Below are 16,179 nucleotides of genomic sequence, written 5' to 3'. Positions count from 1 at the left end.
CCAGCTGCACAGCAAGGGAAAATTCCTGGATTTCAGTCCAGAGTCCATGCCCCAGAAGCTGCTGGTTTATGTGCACACCTGGAATAAGCAAAGCAGGCTGGATTTAACAGGCTGGTTTTACATAACCCCTTCATAAAAACCGAATCGAGCACAAAACCTCCCCGCAACGAATGCAAAAGTGATGGAAAACAGAGCCAGAAAATCAGCTGCAGGCTCAGTTGAACCAGCAAGAATCTGATTCACGCTCAGCTCCTCAGGGAAAGAAGGGTAAGGTGGGATTGCCCTCCCCATGGCAGCCGGATTTTAGATCCAAGGATCTTGAAGCTGCATCCTCATTTGTGTGAGCACAAGGAGGAAGGTTTAGCCCCTGTATTTGTAAATCTGCAAATATCAACTTACGCTCACACACAGCTGCTGAAAAACAGAGACAGCAGCACGAGGCAGATGAATCTTCTTCTAGTTTGAATTTTACCCAATTAAAAGCCAGAGCAAGAAGGTCTAAACCTAAAACAGCGGCTAAAAAAACCCACAAAACCTTAAATTTTTGTATTTTAATTTGAATACAAACTACTCATCTTTCTACCAGTTTAAAGATTTTAAATACAAACTACTCAACGTTTAAAAATTCCAGTTTAGGAACCTGTGAGTTCATTAAAGGAGTCAAAGCCAGGCAGTGGATGGATACTGTTTATTGGTTCTTTCCATCACATCTGGAGTTACAGGTGTAAAAGTCACACAAACTGCAGGTATAAACATGTAAAACAATACAAAAATAAATGGAAAGGTAATTTTATATTTACTGAGTCAAGTTGTGTAATAAATACGAGAGGCAAAAAGCTTCAATCACACCATTCAGCTGAACTGAAGTTACAGTAGTGTTTGTAAAGAACACGTTTTTAACTTAAAGTTGCAAATATTAAAGCGTTGAGAACTAGTATAAAAGTGAATTTTGGCACATTGTAAAGTGAGAAGTGTTACGTCAGGATCTGGCTGTTGTGTAAAAATGAAGCGATTTCTCACGAGCTCTCTGAGGTACATTTTTAACAACCTAAGATTAGCTGAACCTTGTGATTCTAACAACTCACAGTTTACAATTCACTATACTAGTCACAATTTTTTTTCCCTTTTCAAGAATACCAAAGTATTCCAGAGCTTAAATCTGTGCAAATTCAGACAAGTTTCAATTAAAAAATAACAATAATTTAAAAAAACCCCAACTTATTAGGGAACCCTTACATGCAACTTAACTCCTCCCTGCAAGCCGGTGTGTTAATTGCAAAGTGTAAAACTGGATTAATCCCAAATTGCACAGCTTAATAGGAAATACTCCCAGATTGCAGAGCAGCTCAAGTTGCAAAGGTTCCCCTGCTAAGTTTGTCACATTTGAACCCCTATAACTTCAGTAACTTCTGATCACACTCATTCTCGGTGAGGAGAAAGAAAAAAAAACACCACCACAAGCTGCTAACAAAGGTCAGCAAAGCGTGGAAACCCCTTGAGGACTCTTCAGCACTTCCCAAGCTCAGGAATGCCTGGACACAAATTTTCCAAGTACAGTAAAAAAGAAAAGGAACAGTGTAATGGCACTTTTGCTGTATCCAAACATCAGTGGGTTAGAAATGGTGCTTTTTTGTTGTTGTTGTTGTTTTTTAATTATACAGTAGCAGTAAAACGTTCAAACCTCGATCCTTCAGAGTAGCTCCGTCCTCACCTTGACTTCCAAGGAGTGAGGACAGCAAATCCCCTGGGATGGGGGTTCCATACAGTACAAACAGCTCTGACCAGAGTACAAAAGTTACACTCTTCTTAAAAAAAAAAAAAAAAAAAAAAAATCAAAAAGCACTGCTGATCGTTAGAATTGACTCCCAAAAAATCAGCAACTGCTCTTCAACAGCAGCAGCATCAGGCATTTACATATTTCAGTCCTCAAAGAGTTTTCTTTTCAACAGTTTAACCATTTGTGCTAATATTTGTCACTAGGTTAAAGTTTTAAGTCCTTTCACCAAAACTGTTTGTTTTTCTTTTTTCCTTTAAAAAAAAGGGGGGTGCAACCCCCGACATCCATTTATTTTGGGGAATAAATGGTGTCATCTGCAAGGCACTACTACATTTCAAGGATACCATTGTCACAGTTTCACTATTTCAGTATTTTTTCTTTTTCTTTTTCTGCTTGAAAGTCACAGTTCAAAAAATAAACAATAAAAATTGAGGTAATCAATTTCTTTCCATACCAAAATACATGAATTGAGCCAGTACCAGTCTGGTGAAAGGTCTTTGTAATACACAGCTAAGACCATAGAGCACATGCAGCACAGGAGAGGAGGGTTCTAGGCCTTTGTTCCGAGCTCTTCTGCTCCAGTTTTTAAGGAACAGCTCAATTTGCACAGTCACACACCAATTATTTCCTTTTTTTTTTTGTTCACAGGGCTTGGGAATTCCAGCTGCATCAGCCCCATCCATATTGATCTGAGAGCTGCACAAATTGGAGTTCTTAAAAAGAGTTCAGCAGAGCAAAAATCAGCTACAGCATCTTCATCTATTTTCAATCAATTGCACTTAAATCTACTCTTTTATCGACTCACAAGTTGAGACAAAGCCTCCACCACGTGCCTGCTGTCCCAACCACTGGAATTTCTTCCCACATCACATCCCACTAACTCTAGAAATATGGCTTTGCAGATGAGACAACTGGGACTGGAAAAGCTGGGTTTACACTGAGTTAATTGGCAAAGCAATTAGAATTGGGATTTCAATTTCCTAATGCCCCTTTTTATTGCAGTGCTACCACCAGAATTTCGGGGACTCCTAAAAATTCTGGGCTGTGAAATAATTTCATGCAACCAACTGGACTTAGTTGTAAACCCCTGCCAGCCCCCCCAAACCCACTGCTAGCTACCTTTGCTCTACAGGCACTACAGGATATTAAGACTAAGATTTAGCCATGCATAGATAAAACTCACGAGCTTTATCAGGATGCTCCACACTTGTGATCCAGGGAATACCCCAGGAAAGCCTAAAAACACAAACTAATTGCTGGCTTTTACTGGCCTCTAACAGGATACAAGTAGGTTTTTTTTATATAAAGTCTCGTGGTGTGCAAAAAAAAAAAAAAAAACAACATAAAATAAGATATTGAAGTCTTCAACTCAGCTTTTGAAATCTAGGAGGAAAGCAAGGTATGAAACCTTACCAATATTTCTATCCCAGCCTGCAGCACCTGGAATTCCACCTCTGCACTGTGGAACACCCACAGCACAAGCACCCAGCAATGAAGACCAAAACCACCTAAAACGTACTTCAGGTCGTTGAAATTTCACTCATTCCAAAGGTAAAAAATACATCTCTTAAGTAAAGCATAAACTCTAATCTAGCCTCAGGTTTGATGGCAGGGGTTAAATCTCATTTTCCTGCCACGGGATGAGGCTGTGCAGACACATTTGAAGTATTTTAAGTGTCCTGCAAGAGATTTTTCATTCCATTTCTTTGCTCTATCACAAACATCTGGTCAGAAAGAAAAGCTGCAGTTGCATTAAAAGACTGAGCTGTCCCTAAGGCAAAGGAATATGAAAACAAAGAATTCCTGCTGGGCTGTTCTCACCTCAATTCTGAACACATGCATGCTACAATAATCTGCTTATTCAAATAAACTCCAAAAATTACCTGTAGGTAGCTGCTAAGGTACTTTATAACCCTTCAGTCAGTGATTTATAAAGTCTCCTCTTAAATTACACTGAATTAAGTCAGGACAGGCTGCCAGCATTCCTGTTCTATCATTCAGGAACTATAAAAATTCTGTTGCAAGTACTTAAAAGCTGATTTCTCATCAGCACAGTGAAATGTTCCGGTGTGCAAACTCTTCTGGAAGCTCCACAAACAAGTTCCTGCCTCTTTCGAGTAACATCATTTGCTGTTTTTTACCTTTGGAAATCACTCATCTTCATGGAAAGGGAATTCTTCAGCTGAAGAATCTCCCCTTTCCCTTGCCTTGCTTAGTTTTTTAGGATTTCAATAGGAATCCTCCAGGGATAATCTAAGCAACAGCAAGGTGCACATTGCAGCCAGTCAGGAAATATTTTCCAGAATCCCAATGACAGCACCGGGAAGAAAATAAGATTTCTCCACTGATTTCACCCTGAAATGTATAAATATCTTTTCTTCTAAAAAAAGTCAGAATTTCAAGTGCAGACTCAAACTGTGCTGAGGTTTTCAGATGGGCTGTGCCCCTGGCAAATGTGGGGGTGGGAGTGTTCCCTCATCCCTCACTTTGGGAACATCCTGACAGCTCTGGGATTAGGGACTCTGAGTTTTTCCCGCTGTTTCCAAAATTTTCACTTTGGGAACGTCCTAGAAACTGTGGGATTAGGGACTCTGAGAAAGCATTCCCCCATTTCTCGCTTCGGGAACACACCCAACAGCTCTGGGATTAGGGACTCAGAATGAGTTCTTCCCATTGTTCCCCCATTTCTCGTTTTGGGAACATCCTGACAGCTGTGGGATTAGGGACTCGTCTGAATTTTTCCCACTGTTTCCACATTTTTCACTTTGGGAATGCCCTAGCAGCTGTGGGATTAGGTGCTCATCCGAGTTTCTCTCATTGTTCCCCCATTTCTCGCTTTGGGAACATCCCAACAGCTCTGGGATGAGGTGCCCATCTGACCTTTTCCTACTGTTATCCCATTTCTTGCTTTGAGAACATCCTGACAGCTCTGGGATTAGGGACTCTGAGAAAGTGTTCCCCCATTTCTCGCTTTGGGAACACGCCAACAGCTCTGGGATTATGGATTCTTCAGAGTTTTCCCCACTGTTCCCCCATTTCTCACTTTGGGAACATCCTAACAGCTGTAGACTCAGGGATTCTAAGTTTGTGACTCACTCCCCCATGTCTTGCTTTGGGAACACCCCAACAGCTCTGGGATGAGGTACTCAGTTCTGAACTCTTCCCATTGTTCCCCCATTTCTCGCTTTGGGAACACCCCAAGAGCTGTGGGATTAGGTGCTCATCTGATCTTTTCCCACTGTTCCCCCATTTCTCGCTTTGGGAACACCCTACCAGCTGTAGATTCAGGGATTCTAAGTTTTTTAGTAATTTCCCCATTTCTTGCTCTGGGAACACCACGACATATGAGAGATATGGGACTTTTCAGAGTTTTTCCCATTGTTCCCCCATTTCTCACTTGGGGACCACTCCAAGAGCTGTGGGATTAGGTGCTCATCTGAGCTTTTCCCATTGTTCCCCCATTTCTCGCTTTGGGAACACCATGACAGCTCTGGGATTAAGGTCTCTGAGGAAGTGTTCCCCCTTTTCTCACTTTGAGGACAACCTAAAATCTGTGGGATTAGGGACTCTTTCGGATTTTCCCCATTGTTCCCCCATTTCTCGCTTTGGGAACACCCCAACCAACAGCTGTGGGATTAGGGATTCTTCTACATTTTTTCATTATTCCCTTATTTCTTGCTTCAGGAACATCCCAACAGCTCTGGGATTAGGGACTCTTCAGAGTTTTTCCCGCTGTTCCCCCATTTCTCGCTTTGGGAACACACCAGCAGCTGTGGGATTAGGGACTCTTCTAGTTTTTTAATTATCCCCCCCCATTTCTCACTTTGGGAATATGCTGACAGCTGTGGCACTGGGGACTCTTCCAAGGTAACGTTCCCCAGTTTCTCACTTTGGGAACACCCAAACAGCTGTGGGACTGGGGACTCTTCCAAGTCAAATGTTCCCCCATTTCTCGCTTTGGGAACACCCCCAATCCCACATCCTGAAATCCCCCACTGTTCAGCAACCATTTCCAAGGGACGCCCAGGGATTGTTTGATATCTGCACCACGGCCCAATTCCACAATTACATTCCAACCTTTTAGGAAATAAATCCAGTTTTGCTTCTTCTTCTCCTTCTTCTTCTTCTTCTTCCCACGTTTCCACCACAAGCCAGAGATTCCAGGTGATGCTTTGTACAGTCTGGAATTAAGGTGAAGTGGAAGCAAACCTGACAGTACAAACAGCTAAGCAGTTACCGTGTTAAATGCCAACCTTAGGGGAATGATCCCTTCGTTTGGGAAGGAGTGCTGAAAACAGACATTTCACTCAATTTCTCGTGACCCAGAAGGACAAAACAACATTTTTGGTTCCTGACACAAGGACAGAACCACCCAGGACCCACGTGCTTAAGTCTTCTGCTCAAAGAGATCGTGGTACTCCTGCTCCTCCAGCTCTCTGTTGTACTTCTCGATTTCCCTGTTGGCTTCTTCCAAGTAATCGTTCATGAACTGGTCCATTACTGGTTGGGAAAGGTGAAGGAAGAATATTTGTACAAATGGAATTTAGGAGAAAAGAACACCCAGGTTTGAAGGAAGTGCCAGTCCTGGGACGCCCAGTGAAAGCAGAAATTCAGTGTATCACCCTCTGGGAGCCTGCAGGCAGAGCTACCACAGCTCAGTGTTCCCAAGGAATAAAGGAGCTGCACAAGGGATATTTCCCAGCCAGGAGGATGGATGTAAGAACAGCAGAATCATAGCAGGGTTGGATCAGATCTTAGGAAGAAATTCTTCCCTTTGAGGGTGGTGATTGCCCAAAGAAGTTTTTGGACTCCCCATCCCTGGAAGGTGTTGGAACAAGATCAGCTTTAAGGTCCCTTCCAGCCCAACCTATTCTGTGGCTCTGTGAACACATTTACAGTGGTTCTGCTGAAGCAGAAGTCTAAAACTCCACCCAAAATTCAAATCCCCCAGAAAGGGTTAAGCAGGGCCTGCAGCTTTCACTGTAAACCACCAAGGGAGAGGTGGAGTGAAGAATCCTGGAATGGCTTGGGTTAGAAGGACCTTAAAATCTATCTCATTCCACCCCCTGCCATGGAGCAGGGACACCTCCCACTATTCCAAGTTGCTCCAAGCCCCATCCAACCTGGCCTTGGACACTTCCAGGGATCCAGGGGCATCAATAACTTCTCCAGTGAATATTGAAGTCCAAGTTTGCTGCTGGGTTTCGTACCCTGCAGAGAGGAATTTTCTGGTTTAAAATTTTAAAGCTATGCCACAGGGCATAGAAAATAACTGTCCTTATTCCAAAGCAGCATCACAGAACCCACCTGGATTTTTGTCAAGTTTGGTTATGGTGAAAAATAAACCGGGAATATAAAACCAATTTGGAAGTTGGTGACCAAACCAAGAAAACAAGCAACAGAAAGTTATGAAAGTAAGAGAATCACCAAATGATTAAGGCTGGAAAAGCCCTGTGAGATCACATAGTCCAGCTGTTAATCCAGCACTGCCACAACCACCACTAACCTGTGTCCCCAGGTGGTGAGCAAGGACAACAGGAATACGCTGGAACCTTGGCAAGAAGTGCCAGGGCAATACTAAGAACAAAAATATGATTGTTTCCACTTGAGTGTGTGCACACATAAAATTACATTCATTTGGAAGTTTTATCAGTCGTGCCCAGGCATTCAGTGCTATTACAGCACTATTTGGTTTGAAAAATATTTCTTTGACAAGCTGTGGTCCGAAAATTATTCCCTGTGTGAGCTCATGGGCAGTTTGGGGTTTGTTTTGTTGGTTCCATTCTGCTGCTGAGATCTTATCTCTCAGAAAGGGTTTTAACACTAAGCTTTAGCTGGCAAGGAACTGGTTCTTTATCATATCTCCTTTGGCACTTTACATTTCAGAGCTGCAATTTGTTCCCTACTTAAAACCTCCCCCCAAACCCCCAATTTTAAAGGATACATGGATGATAATCCATTTTGTCACCAAAAAAATTCACAAATTGAGTCCCATTGTAGAAATAACCAGCTGGAAGTGGATCCAAGTGGCGTTTCACCTGCAGTAAGAAAGAATTTAAATTAAACATCTGTAGGGACAATCCTTACAAACTTAAACAGATAAAAGAAAATGGAAGGGCCATTACAGCAACCAAAGATGTCCAATTTTACACCTCCTGCTTTCCAGAGCAAACCTGGAGCTCTGAGATCAGATTTATATCTCAAATCCCTCCTGGACAGCTTCAGTTGTGCTCCAAGTACCTCTAAAGACAGTAAGTGCTGCAATAATTTAGTGCTCAGCACACTTGTTGTGGCAGGTGTGGCAGGTGCTCTGTCATCCAGATGGATATTTTAAGGGAAATCAGCCAAAAGAAAGGGGTTTAAGTTATTGCTTTTACTCACGTGAATGTTTTTTATTTCCTGAAGGGTTAACATTCCTCTGGTTTTCAGGGCTTTCCTCTGAGGTTTCTGTACGAAGAATGAGACTCCAGTTATGTGACCACAGAGTGACAATGTGATACCATACCTTAGTTAGTTTAAAAATAAATTCAAATTAAAAAAGAAACAAACAACCCAAACCACCAAATAGAAACATGTATTTCAAAAATTATTTTCTGAAGTTATTCAATTCTGTGAAGGCATTCACAACTATGTTCTGAAAACAAAAGTAAAAATTCACTGATCTTACAGAAAACACTTAGAAATTAAAAATTCCTTAAGTATTTTAAACAAGACAATTTAAATACAGCTTTCCTGTAAGAAAACTGGCACAGGAACAGAAAAACAACTTAATTTTGAGTCTGAGAAATTCTGTAATCCCTTTCTTTCCTGCAGCATGTGGTAACTCTCAGAGCCATCTGAAACCCTCAATTAGCCATGACTGTACAAAAAGTGTTTATAGTCTTGAATTGCTCAAAGAGGAAACACTTCACACTTGAGATAAGCATTTGAAGTTCCAAGTTTTCATAAAATTTAAGTAGTGTTCCATAGAGAGCTTTTTTACATGGAAAAGCATTTGTCTCCATATATTACCCCCGTGGTAAGTACAGAGCATGAGATAATCAGCACAGAAAATGGATTAATTCCCTGAATTAATACAGGGGAACAGGAGATGAGAAGCTGAGCATCTCAGAAACTCAAAAACCTCAGAAACTTTAGAACCTTAGCAACTTCTCCAGCCACTGCTCCAGCCACAGTCTGCAGGAAACACTTTTCCCTTCCTACACAAATTCTTGGAGATACTGTACAAATCCTAAACTATAAAGAAGTAATCTGGAGCATTTTCAACTAACAGATGTTCCAAAAAGTTCCACTGGCACAGGTTTCCCAGAGAAGCTGTGGCTGCCCCTGGATCCCTGGAAGTGCCCAAGGCCAGGTTGGACAGGGCTTGGAGCAGCCTGGGATAGTGGAAGGTGTCCCTGCCCATGGCAGAGGGTGGGACTGGATGGGATTTAAGGTCCCTTCTAACCCAAACCATTCCAGGATTCTATGATCTATGATTCTATCCATCAGCTGTGGCAGTCCCTGTGTGCAAACTGTGCCTTCTGAGCTTCCTACAACAGCCACATTCCGTGTTCCCTACTCCAGCTCCTACTGCATGGACACACCAGCCATGCAGAAGTACACTTGATTAATTAAGGATGACAAAATGAACAGGACTCTACCCTCCATTTCAGTGGATTACTTCCAAGGTGGTTTAATTCAGTGAATCAAAACAGATTTTCAGCTTTGCCAGTGTTCAGGTACTTCAAGATTCATTTCATAGCACACTTCAGCCCTTGGCAATCAAAGCTCAGCTAAATCACCCTGTGTTTATCCTGGACATAATCCATTTGCTCAAGCATTCAAGAGCAGATCAATCCATGAATAAACTGTAGCAAGCACTAAAACAATACAGAGATTACAACACACATCTGTAAACTCTTGGTCCCCTTTCTGAAATACATTTGCACCCTTGAATGTCAATACCTTGGTAAGAAGAAAAAAGAGATGAAGAAACCCAAATGCTTCATGGAGACACCTGGATTTTTCCTTTGGTTGTTAAGAAATGCCAAGCACTGAACAAAAGGAAACCTGCCCACAAACCTGTTTTGCAGTTTCTCTGAGCCAATCTTTGATATCCTCTTCCTTCAGGGAGCAGCCAATGAACACAAGGAAGTATTCCTGTTGACTGCTGCAGTCTCTGGGATCACTTCTGGAATCAGGAGGAGTTGGCCCCTCCGGAACAGGCACCAGGCTTAGGGAATTTGCTGATGTGTTGTGACAGACTTCAATGACTTTATCAGCATCTACCAACGAGAAGACAGAAAGAAGGGCCTGATAATTGCTAATCTAATCTAACATCAACACTGGTGCAGACAGAATCCAGCACAGAAATACATTTTTGAATACCCATAACATGCAGTGTGATCACAACACCTCAGGAGTAATTTGCCCTTACCTGAAAACTTCACTTTGCCCATGATGTGATAGATGTTTCCAGAAAAAGGACTTGGCTTGAGCAATGACTTAATTGCTGTTTGAAACAGAAGACAAACAGATTATCTCAACTTATTTTTCTCCTCCTTGCTGCAGCATCTGGTAAAACCTGTGCAACTGATCTCTAATCCACATCCCAGTGCTTCCAAGCGAAAAGCTGCCATGTCCCTTGGAGTCCCACTATGTAACACTTCTTTATTTTCTCATTCTTTGCTCTGGGGTTTGGGAAATAACATGTGTTTGGCATAAGGAACTCCTACAGTGTGTGTGGAAAGGAAAATCCTCCTCTCTGACACTGCTTGGCTAAGGAAAAGAGGAGAGGCTTGATAATGTATCTACTCTAGAGCTGAGCCTGTTTTCTAGTAGCTACAAAGAATTATTTGGCATAAAAAGCAGAAGCTGATGGTCACTTATAAAACTGTATTTCAACACTATCAAATACAATTAAACATAGAATAAAAAGCAAACATAGGAAGTTGTCTCAGTCCTAGAAACCAAAAATTCAGTTAGATTTTCATCTGAACAAAAAGCACGGGACAATTCTCCAGAGCAGACACTAAGGAACAGAATTTACTGTACTTTTAGGAAGGAAAGCTGAGTTTTCAATTAAAAGTTCACTTCAGCAGTGATTAAATAATTGTGTTACGTCAGTGCCTTCCTTCCCCTCTATCCCTCAGCATCCCAAACTTGGATTTCCATCAAGTCAGGCAAAGTTCATTGGTACCTTTACACTTGGTGACGAATTGTGTTTTCTCCAGAGGGCGACTGAACCACACACAGATCTGAACCATGGGAGGGAACACAGGCCCAGCCCCGTATGTGCCCTCGTACCTGGAGACAAAAACAAACACCTTCAGTGGACAGAAATCACAGGAGCTTGTGCTTCTCATCCAACAAACAACATCTGTTCTTTCATCACAGCTGAGCCTTGCTCTTAAGATGGAAAATATTGAGCTTTCTTCTCCATGAAAATGCTACCAACAGCATTAGGTTGGTCAAAGCACTCAGGATTCCTTTTTATAGAACCATGGAATGGTCTGGGTTTGAAATGACCTTAAAGATCATCCAGTCCCACCCTCTGCCATGGGCAGGGACACCTTCCACCAGCCCACATTGCTCCAAGCCCCATCCAACCTGGCCTCAGACACTTCCAGGGATCCAGGGGCAGCCACAGCTTCCCTAGGCACCTGTGCCAGGGCCTCCCCACCCTCACAGGGAATTTTCCCTAATATCTAATCTAAATCTCTCTTCTTTTAGCTTAAAACCCTTCTCCCTTGTCCTGTCACCATCTACCCATGTACAAACTCACTCTACTCCTTTTTTATGAGCCCTCTGTAGGTACTGGAAGGCTGCAATAAGATCTCCGTGGGTGCTTTTGATGGTCTTCCTGCTGCTCTTTTTCTTCCACACTACCCAGATACAATTCTTGCATACCATCACCAAATAAATTAACAGCTGTCCAAAAGTTTGAAATATTTTCTTTTCGTGCTCTCTCTCTTTGGCTCCATGCAATCCACAAGCAGCTCTGACATCCCAAGCCTTGTGCTGGTTTACTCCAGCAGCTTTACTTGGCTACTTGCATCCAATTTAGAAGCAGATTTATGAATAAAGAGATGTATACCCATAGAGGACTGCAAGGTATGATAAATAAATGATGTTTCCAGCACAGAGACCGGTCAGCCAGGAGTTATGATGGCTGACAGCTTCAGATTTCTGCCAAAAAGGTGCAGCACAGATAACTGCAACAAGATGTGTGAAGAGCCCTGAGCCAGGAGAAACGTCTCGGTGTTCAGTGGAAAGTGTGGTGCCACGTGGGTTTGTGCCTCAGCCTGTGCCAAGGCTGTCAGTGAGGTTCCTGGGTTTTATGAATAATTGTTCTGCTAATGGCCAGACTGACAGAGCAAGTTCATTCCAGTAATGCTGAATAGCTGTCAGGATGAAATTACTCCAGTCATTATTGACCTCACCCATCCCAATCCTTCCCAGTTTATTCCCAGAGGGTTCTTGCCTATTCTTCTGGAAAGCAACAGTAATCTTGCCATTGATTTAAGTGGTGGCCAGAAAGGAGCCTTTTCCCCCATAAAAGGGCAGCAATCGTGTATCCACTAAGAATAATCATCAGCTCTCTTAAAAATGATTTACAAAGCTGCTGCCTGTTCCAAATGAGTAGTCTTGGAAAAAAAAATATAAACGAAGTCAGTGAAACATTTTAGTCTTCAAGTTAATTAGAAAAATAGTTTTAATACTTCTCAGTCTAGATACTTGCCAGCCAGGGTACATTAAATATCGAGCTCTCATCATGTGAGGATTTGAAAAACTGCTTTCTGCGAGAATCAATTCAATATCCTCGTTCCTGTAAAGAGATAAAAATGAAGATTTTTAATTTTCTAAGTTAAATAAAATGGCCACTATCTACTGACATAAAACATAATGTGCTAGTGACAGTAAAATTAAGAGCACTTTTCCTTTAGTATGGCAGTAACAGTAACATAAATCACACTCTGCAAACAAAACACATTTCCTAATCCCCATATTTATATGCCCATAAATGTAAAGGGAAAATCCCTTTTGCACAAGAAGCAATTAAGAAAAATCTGCATTTCCTTCCTATAAATCACCAGAGTAAAAGCAAGAGAACAGAAGTTTCTGAGTGCTCGTGGCCCACGTGCCAAAAGCGATAAATCCTGATTAACGTTACCTCGTTACAATTCCATTTTCTGCCAGGATGAAGGAAACTCCAGGATTTGCTGCTCGGATCAGGCTCTGCAGCTGCACGAGGAGTGGGTGCCTCTGCTCTGTGGCATGACTTGTGAAAACCACGTTACTCACCAGTCCTGTAGAAGGAAATCAGGGGATAATTTACACAGCTCAGGCTGTAAACAGTGACTAATAAACCATCCAGTGATATTCCAACCATTTTTCTCTTATTTTCCTTCCCTCTCACTACATTCTTTCATTAAAGACAAAAAAAAAAAATACACTACAACAAAAAAAACCAAGCAGGGAATCTTTCATCTAACAGAAGCCATTTAGACTCAACCCAAAGAATCAATTAATTAAAATAATAAATCCATACAAGAATCAATTTGAGCAGGACTAGCTTCAAAAAAAAAAAGAACACTAAACTGTAAAGTCTCTTGGCAAATTCAACATGCAATAAGAGACAGCTAAAAATCACTATTTTGGACACTCAGTTGCCACTTCCAAAAATAGGAGAAGGGTCTAGAGTTATTTTTTGTCTTTAAAAGACTTCAAAAGGGTATTCAGACAGCAAAACTGAACCCATGAGGCATCAAAAAGATAACAGAAAATCATCCAATTAATTTCAGTTATAGGATCCCTGCTTTCCAATTTTACACGATTTGAGTTTCAGCCCAGTTCCTCAAAGAAATTGCAGTGCCAGCACTGAGTGACTCCCTAGGATGGCTGTATTGTCCTGAATGTGTGAGGGATGGAGAGCAAATGGAAAGGAAACGGCCTCAAGTTGTGCCAAGGAAGGTTTAGATGCGATATTAGGAAACATTGCTTCATGGAAAGGGTTGTAAAGTCCTGGCACAGCCACCCAGGGCAGTGGTGGAGTCCCCATCCCTGGAAGTATTCAAAAAACACGTGGATGTGGCTCTTGACACGGTGTCATGGGGAACTGGGCAGTGGTGCTGGGTTCCTGACTGGACTTGATGATCTTAGAGGTCTTTTCCAACCTAAAGAATTCTCTAATTTTACAATAAATGTTATTTCTTTGCTCAAGGTGTGCAGCCCTGTTCTGACACTCTCCTGTGACTGTAAGCAGAGTGGAAGGAAGAACAGAAAAACTCCAATATCCATGAACAACTGAGCCAGGATGCATTTCCTCTGCCTCCAACTATTTAAAGCAAAGATGTAACAACTGATCACACCTGATCTGCTGCCTGAAGTAATTCCTGGTCTTTACACAAGTCTTAAATCACATAAATCCATGCAGAGGCTACTCTACACACAAATTCCTGCACCAAATATTTCTGGGGCACTTCCATCATACCACACACTCCCAGTCACTGCTCTTTGCACTGACCCTTCCAAGCCAGAACTTTATTAACAGCACAAATCTCCATAATTGTATTTCTCTTCTTTTTTAACCTTGCACAGAAGTTTCCACTCCAATTTCAGCAACATCCTTGTCTTCTCCAAAACACAGCTGCTCTTGGAGAAGAGGGAAAAGGGAAGGAGAACACCAAGCACCCTTTGAAATTTAAGCCACGTGCAGGCTTGAAATGATATCAAATTGGGGGATATTAATCATGAAATTAAAAGCATGAAAAAGATAATCATGCCATGAATAAGCTAATAATTCCATCCCTGGAAATGTTCCAGGCCAGGTTGGACAGAGCTTGCAGCAGCCTGGGATAGTGGAAGGTGTCCCTGCCCATGGCAGGAGGGTGGAATGAGACAAGCTTTGAGGTCCCTTCCAACCCAAACCATTCTGGGATTCCTGAATCACCCACACCACCACCCTGTGGTTGTGCTACAGAGATGCCACCAAGTCCATGTGACAACTGCCAGCAGCATCATGCCTGGGAAAGTATCCGTAATTGTCAAAGATTAAGCTGGAAAAGCTTAAGTTAAAAAAAGATTCAGGAAAAAGCGTACCTATCAAGTCCCACACCTCTGCATCTCATCTCCTCCTCACCACCCCTGCTCCTTCTCCATCAATCTCCCCTCCCTTTGTGCCTGGCCCAGGGCACTACCTGTCATTCCTGACTGGAAACTCCCACACAACCTTGGAAGCAGGAGAAGCCTGCTCAGAGCCCAGGAACCTGCGAGCTCTGGCTCTGCTCACACCCAGGTATAAATCCTGGAGGTGTTGGTACCACACACACATTGCCCTGTGCGAGCAAGCACCAGTTCATGACCTTGAGCTGAGGGACAGGGAGTATAATCCAACAGAAAAGGAACTTCCTGAGAACTGAAAGGTGCCTACACAGCTTTAGGAATGAACCAATTTGACCTCTTCCATTTGAACCATCACTGCCATCTCTGTTTCTAAGAGGTGCATTTTGAAGACCACCCAGTTTTGTTCAATTCTTTATTTAGACACTCCTCTAAAGAAAAGAGCCCTTGCAGCCTGGGGAATAGCGTGTTCAATGGAAGCAGGAAAGGAACAGGAGGGATGGATTAAAAATACACACGCTTGATGAAAATAATGGCTCCTCTTTGCTCCTAAACTTACAATGGGCATATTTTTAACAATGGTGATGTCCTAATTTGCATTCTGTATGAAATTGTTTCACAAGGGATGCCAGGGTGCCCCTAGACTAGGAAGGTATCATCTTACAGCTTCTGTGCAAGAACAAAAGAAAGGAAAAAGAGACCAAAAAGAAAAGAGAGACAAAAGGAAATTACAGCACAGAGATGGTGGCAGGATTTTTTGGAGAAGTTTAAGCAAGTATGCACGGGATACTCGTGTTGGTCACTCTGCTCAAGGCTTTGTCAGCTCTCCCCAGTCCCCAGCTGTCTCTGTGAGTCTTGGGGCTCTCCCAACAGAAATGTTAGAAAATGTCACGTTGATAACATGCCCAGGGACCCCTTTGCTAGAGAGAAAGGCAGTGACAGAAGAGCCCTGGAAAGCAGCAGCAAAAGGCAAACCCAAGTTGCTCCCCATATCTGGAAGACAGTTGTGGGGAGAAGGTCCAGATCCAAAGTCTAATTAATTCCTACTTGCCTATGGCTGCACTTGGCTTTTTTTATATCCACAAGGTTCTGTTTTCAGATCTATACAATGCCCAGTACAACACAGTCTTGGCCCACTGGTGACACAGCAACACAAACAACAATGTTGGGGTGCACAGCATTCCAAAAACGTGAACCAGTATCTTTTAAAGTGAATGTCTCATTAAATCTTGCTGTTGTTGCACCAAAAACGAATTCTCAGGTGTGTGAAACCATCATGAATTCCCTCTCAATTGCCC

At 42.4% G+C, this 16,179-nt stretch overlaps 1 protein-coding gene across 2 annotated transcripts in view; it reads right to left on the bottom strand.

Annotated features, from left to right (window-relative positions):
* Positions 1-673: 673 nt before the first annotated feature.
* Positions 674-16,179, bottom strand: part of DNAAF9 (dynein axonemal assembly factor 9) — a 67,504-nt gene continuing 51,998 nt past the window's right edge. For both annotated transcript variants that reach the window (XM_048302861.1, XM_048302862.1), the window contains 8 exons: positions 12,933-13,068; positions 12,501-12,587; positions 10,959-11,065; positions 10,197-10,271; positions 9,842-10,044; positions 8,159-8,224; positions 7,722-7,815; positions 674-6,277 (listed from right to left, as the gene is read on the bottom strand). In XM_048302861.1, coding sequence (XP_048158818.1) covers positions 6,165-6,277; positions 7,722-7,815; positions 8,159-8,224; positions 9,842-10,044; positions 10,197-10,271; positions 10,959-11,065; positions 12,501-12,587; positions 12,933-13,068 — 881 coding nt within the window. In that variant the 3' untranslated portion in view covers positions 674-6,164. The remainder of the gene's footprint in view (positions 6,278-7,721; positions 7,816-8,158; positions 8,225-9,841; positions 10,045-10,196; positions 10,272-10,958; positions 11,066-12,500; positions 12,588-12,932; positions 13,069-16,179) is intronic.

This window comes from Corvus hawaiiensis, chromosome 5 (genome assembly GCF_020740725.1).
Source record: "Corvus hawaiiensis isolate bCorHaw1 chromosome 5, bCorHaw1.pri.cur, whole genome shotgun sequence".
Taxonomy (NCBI): Eukaryota; Metazoa; Chordata; class Aves; order Passeriformes; family Corvidae; genus Corvus; species Corvus hawaiiensis.
This window is presented reverse-complemented; position numbering and strand designations above follow the sequence as displayed.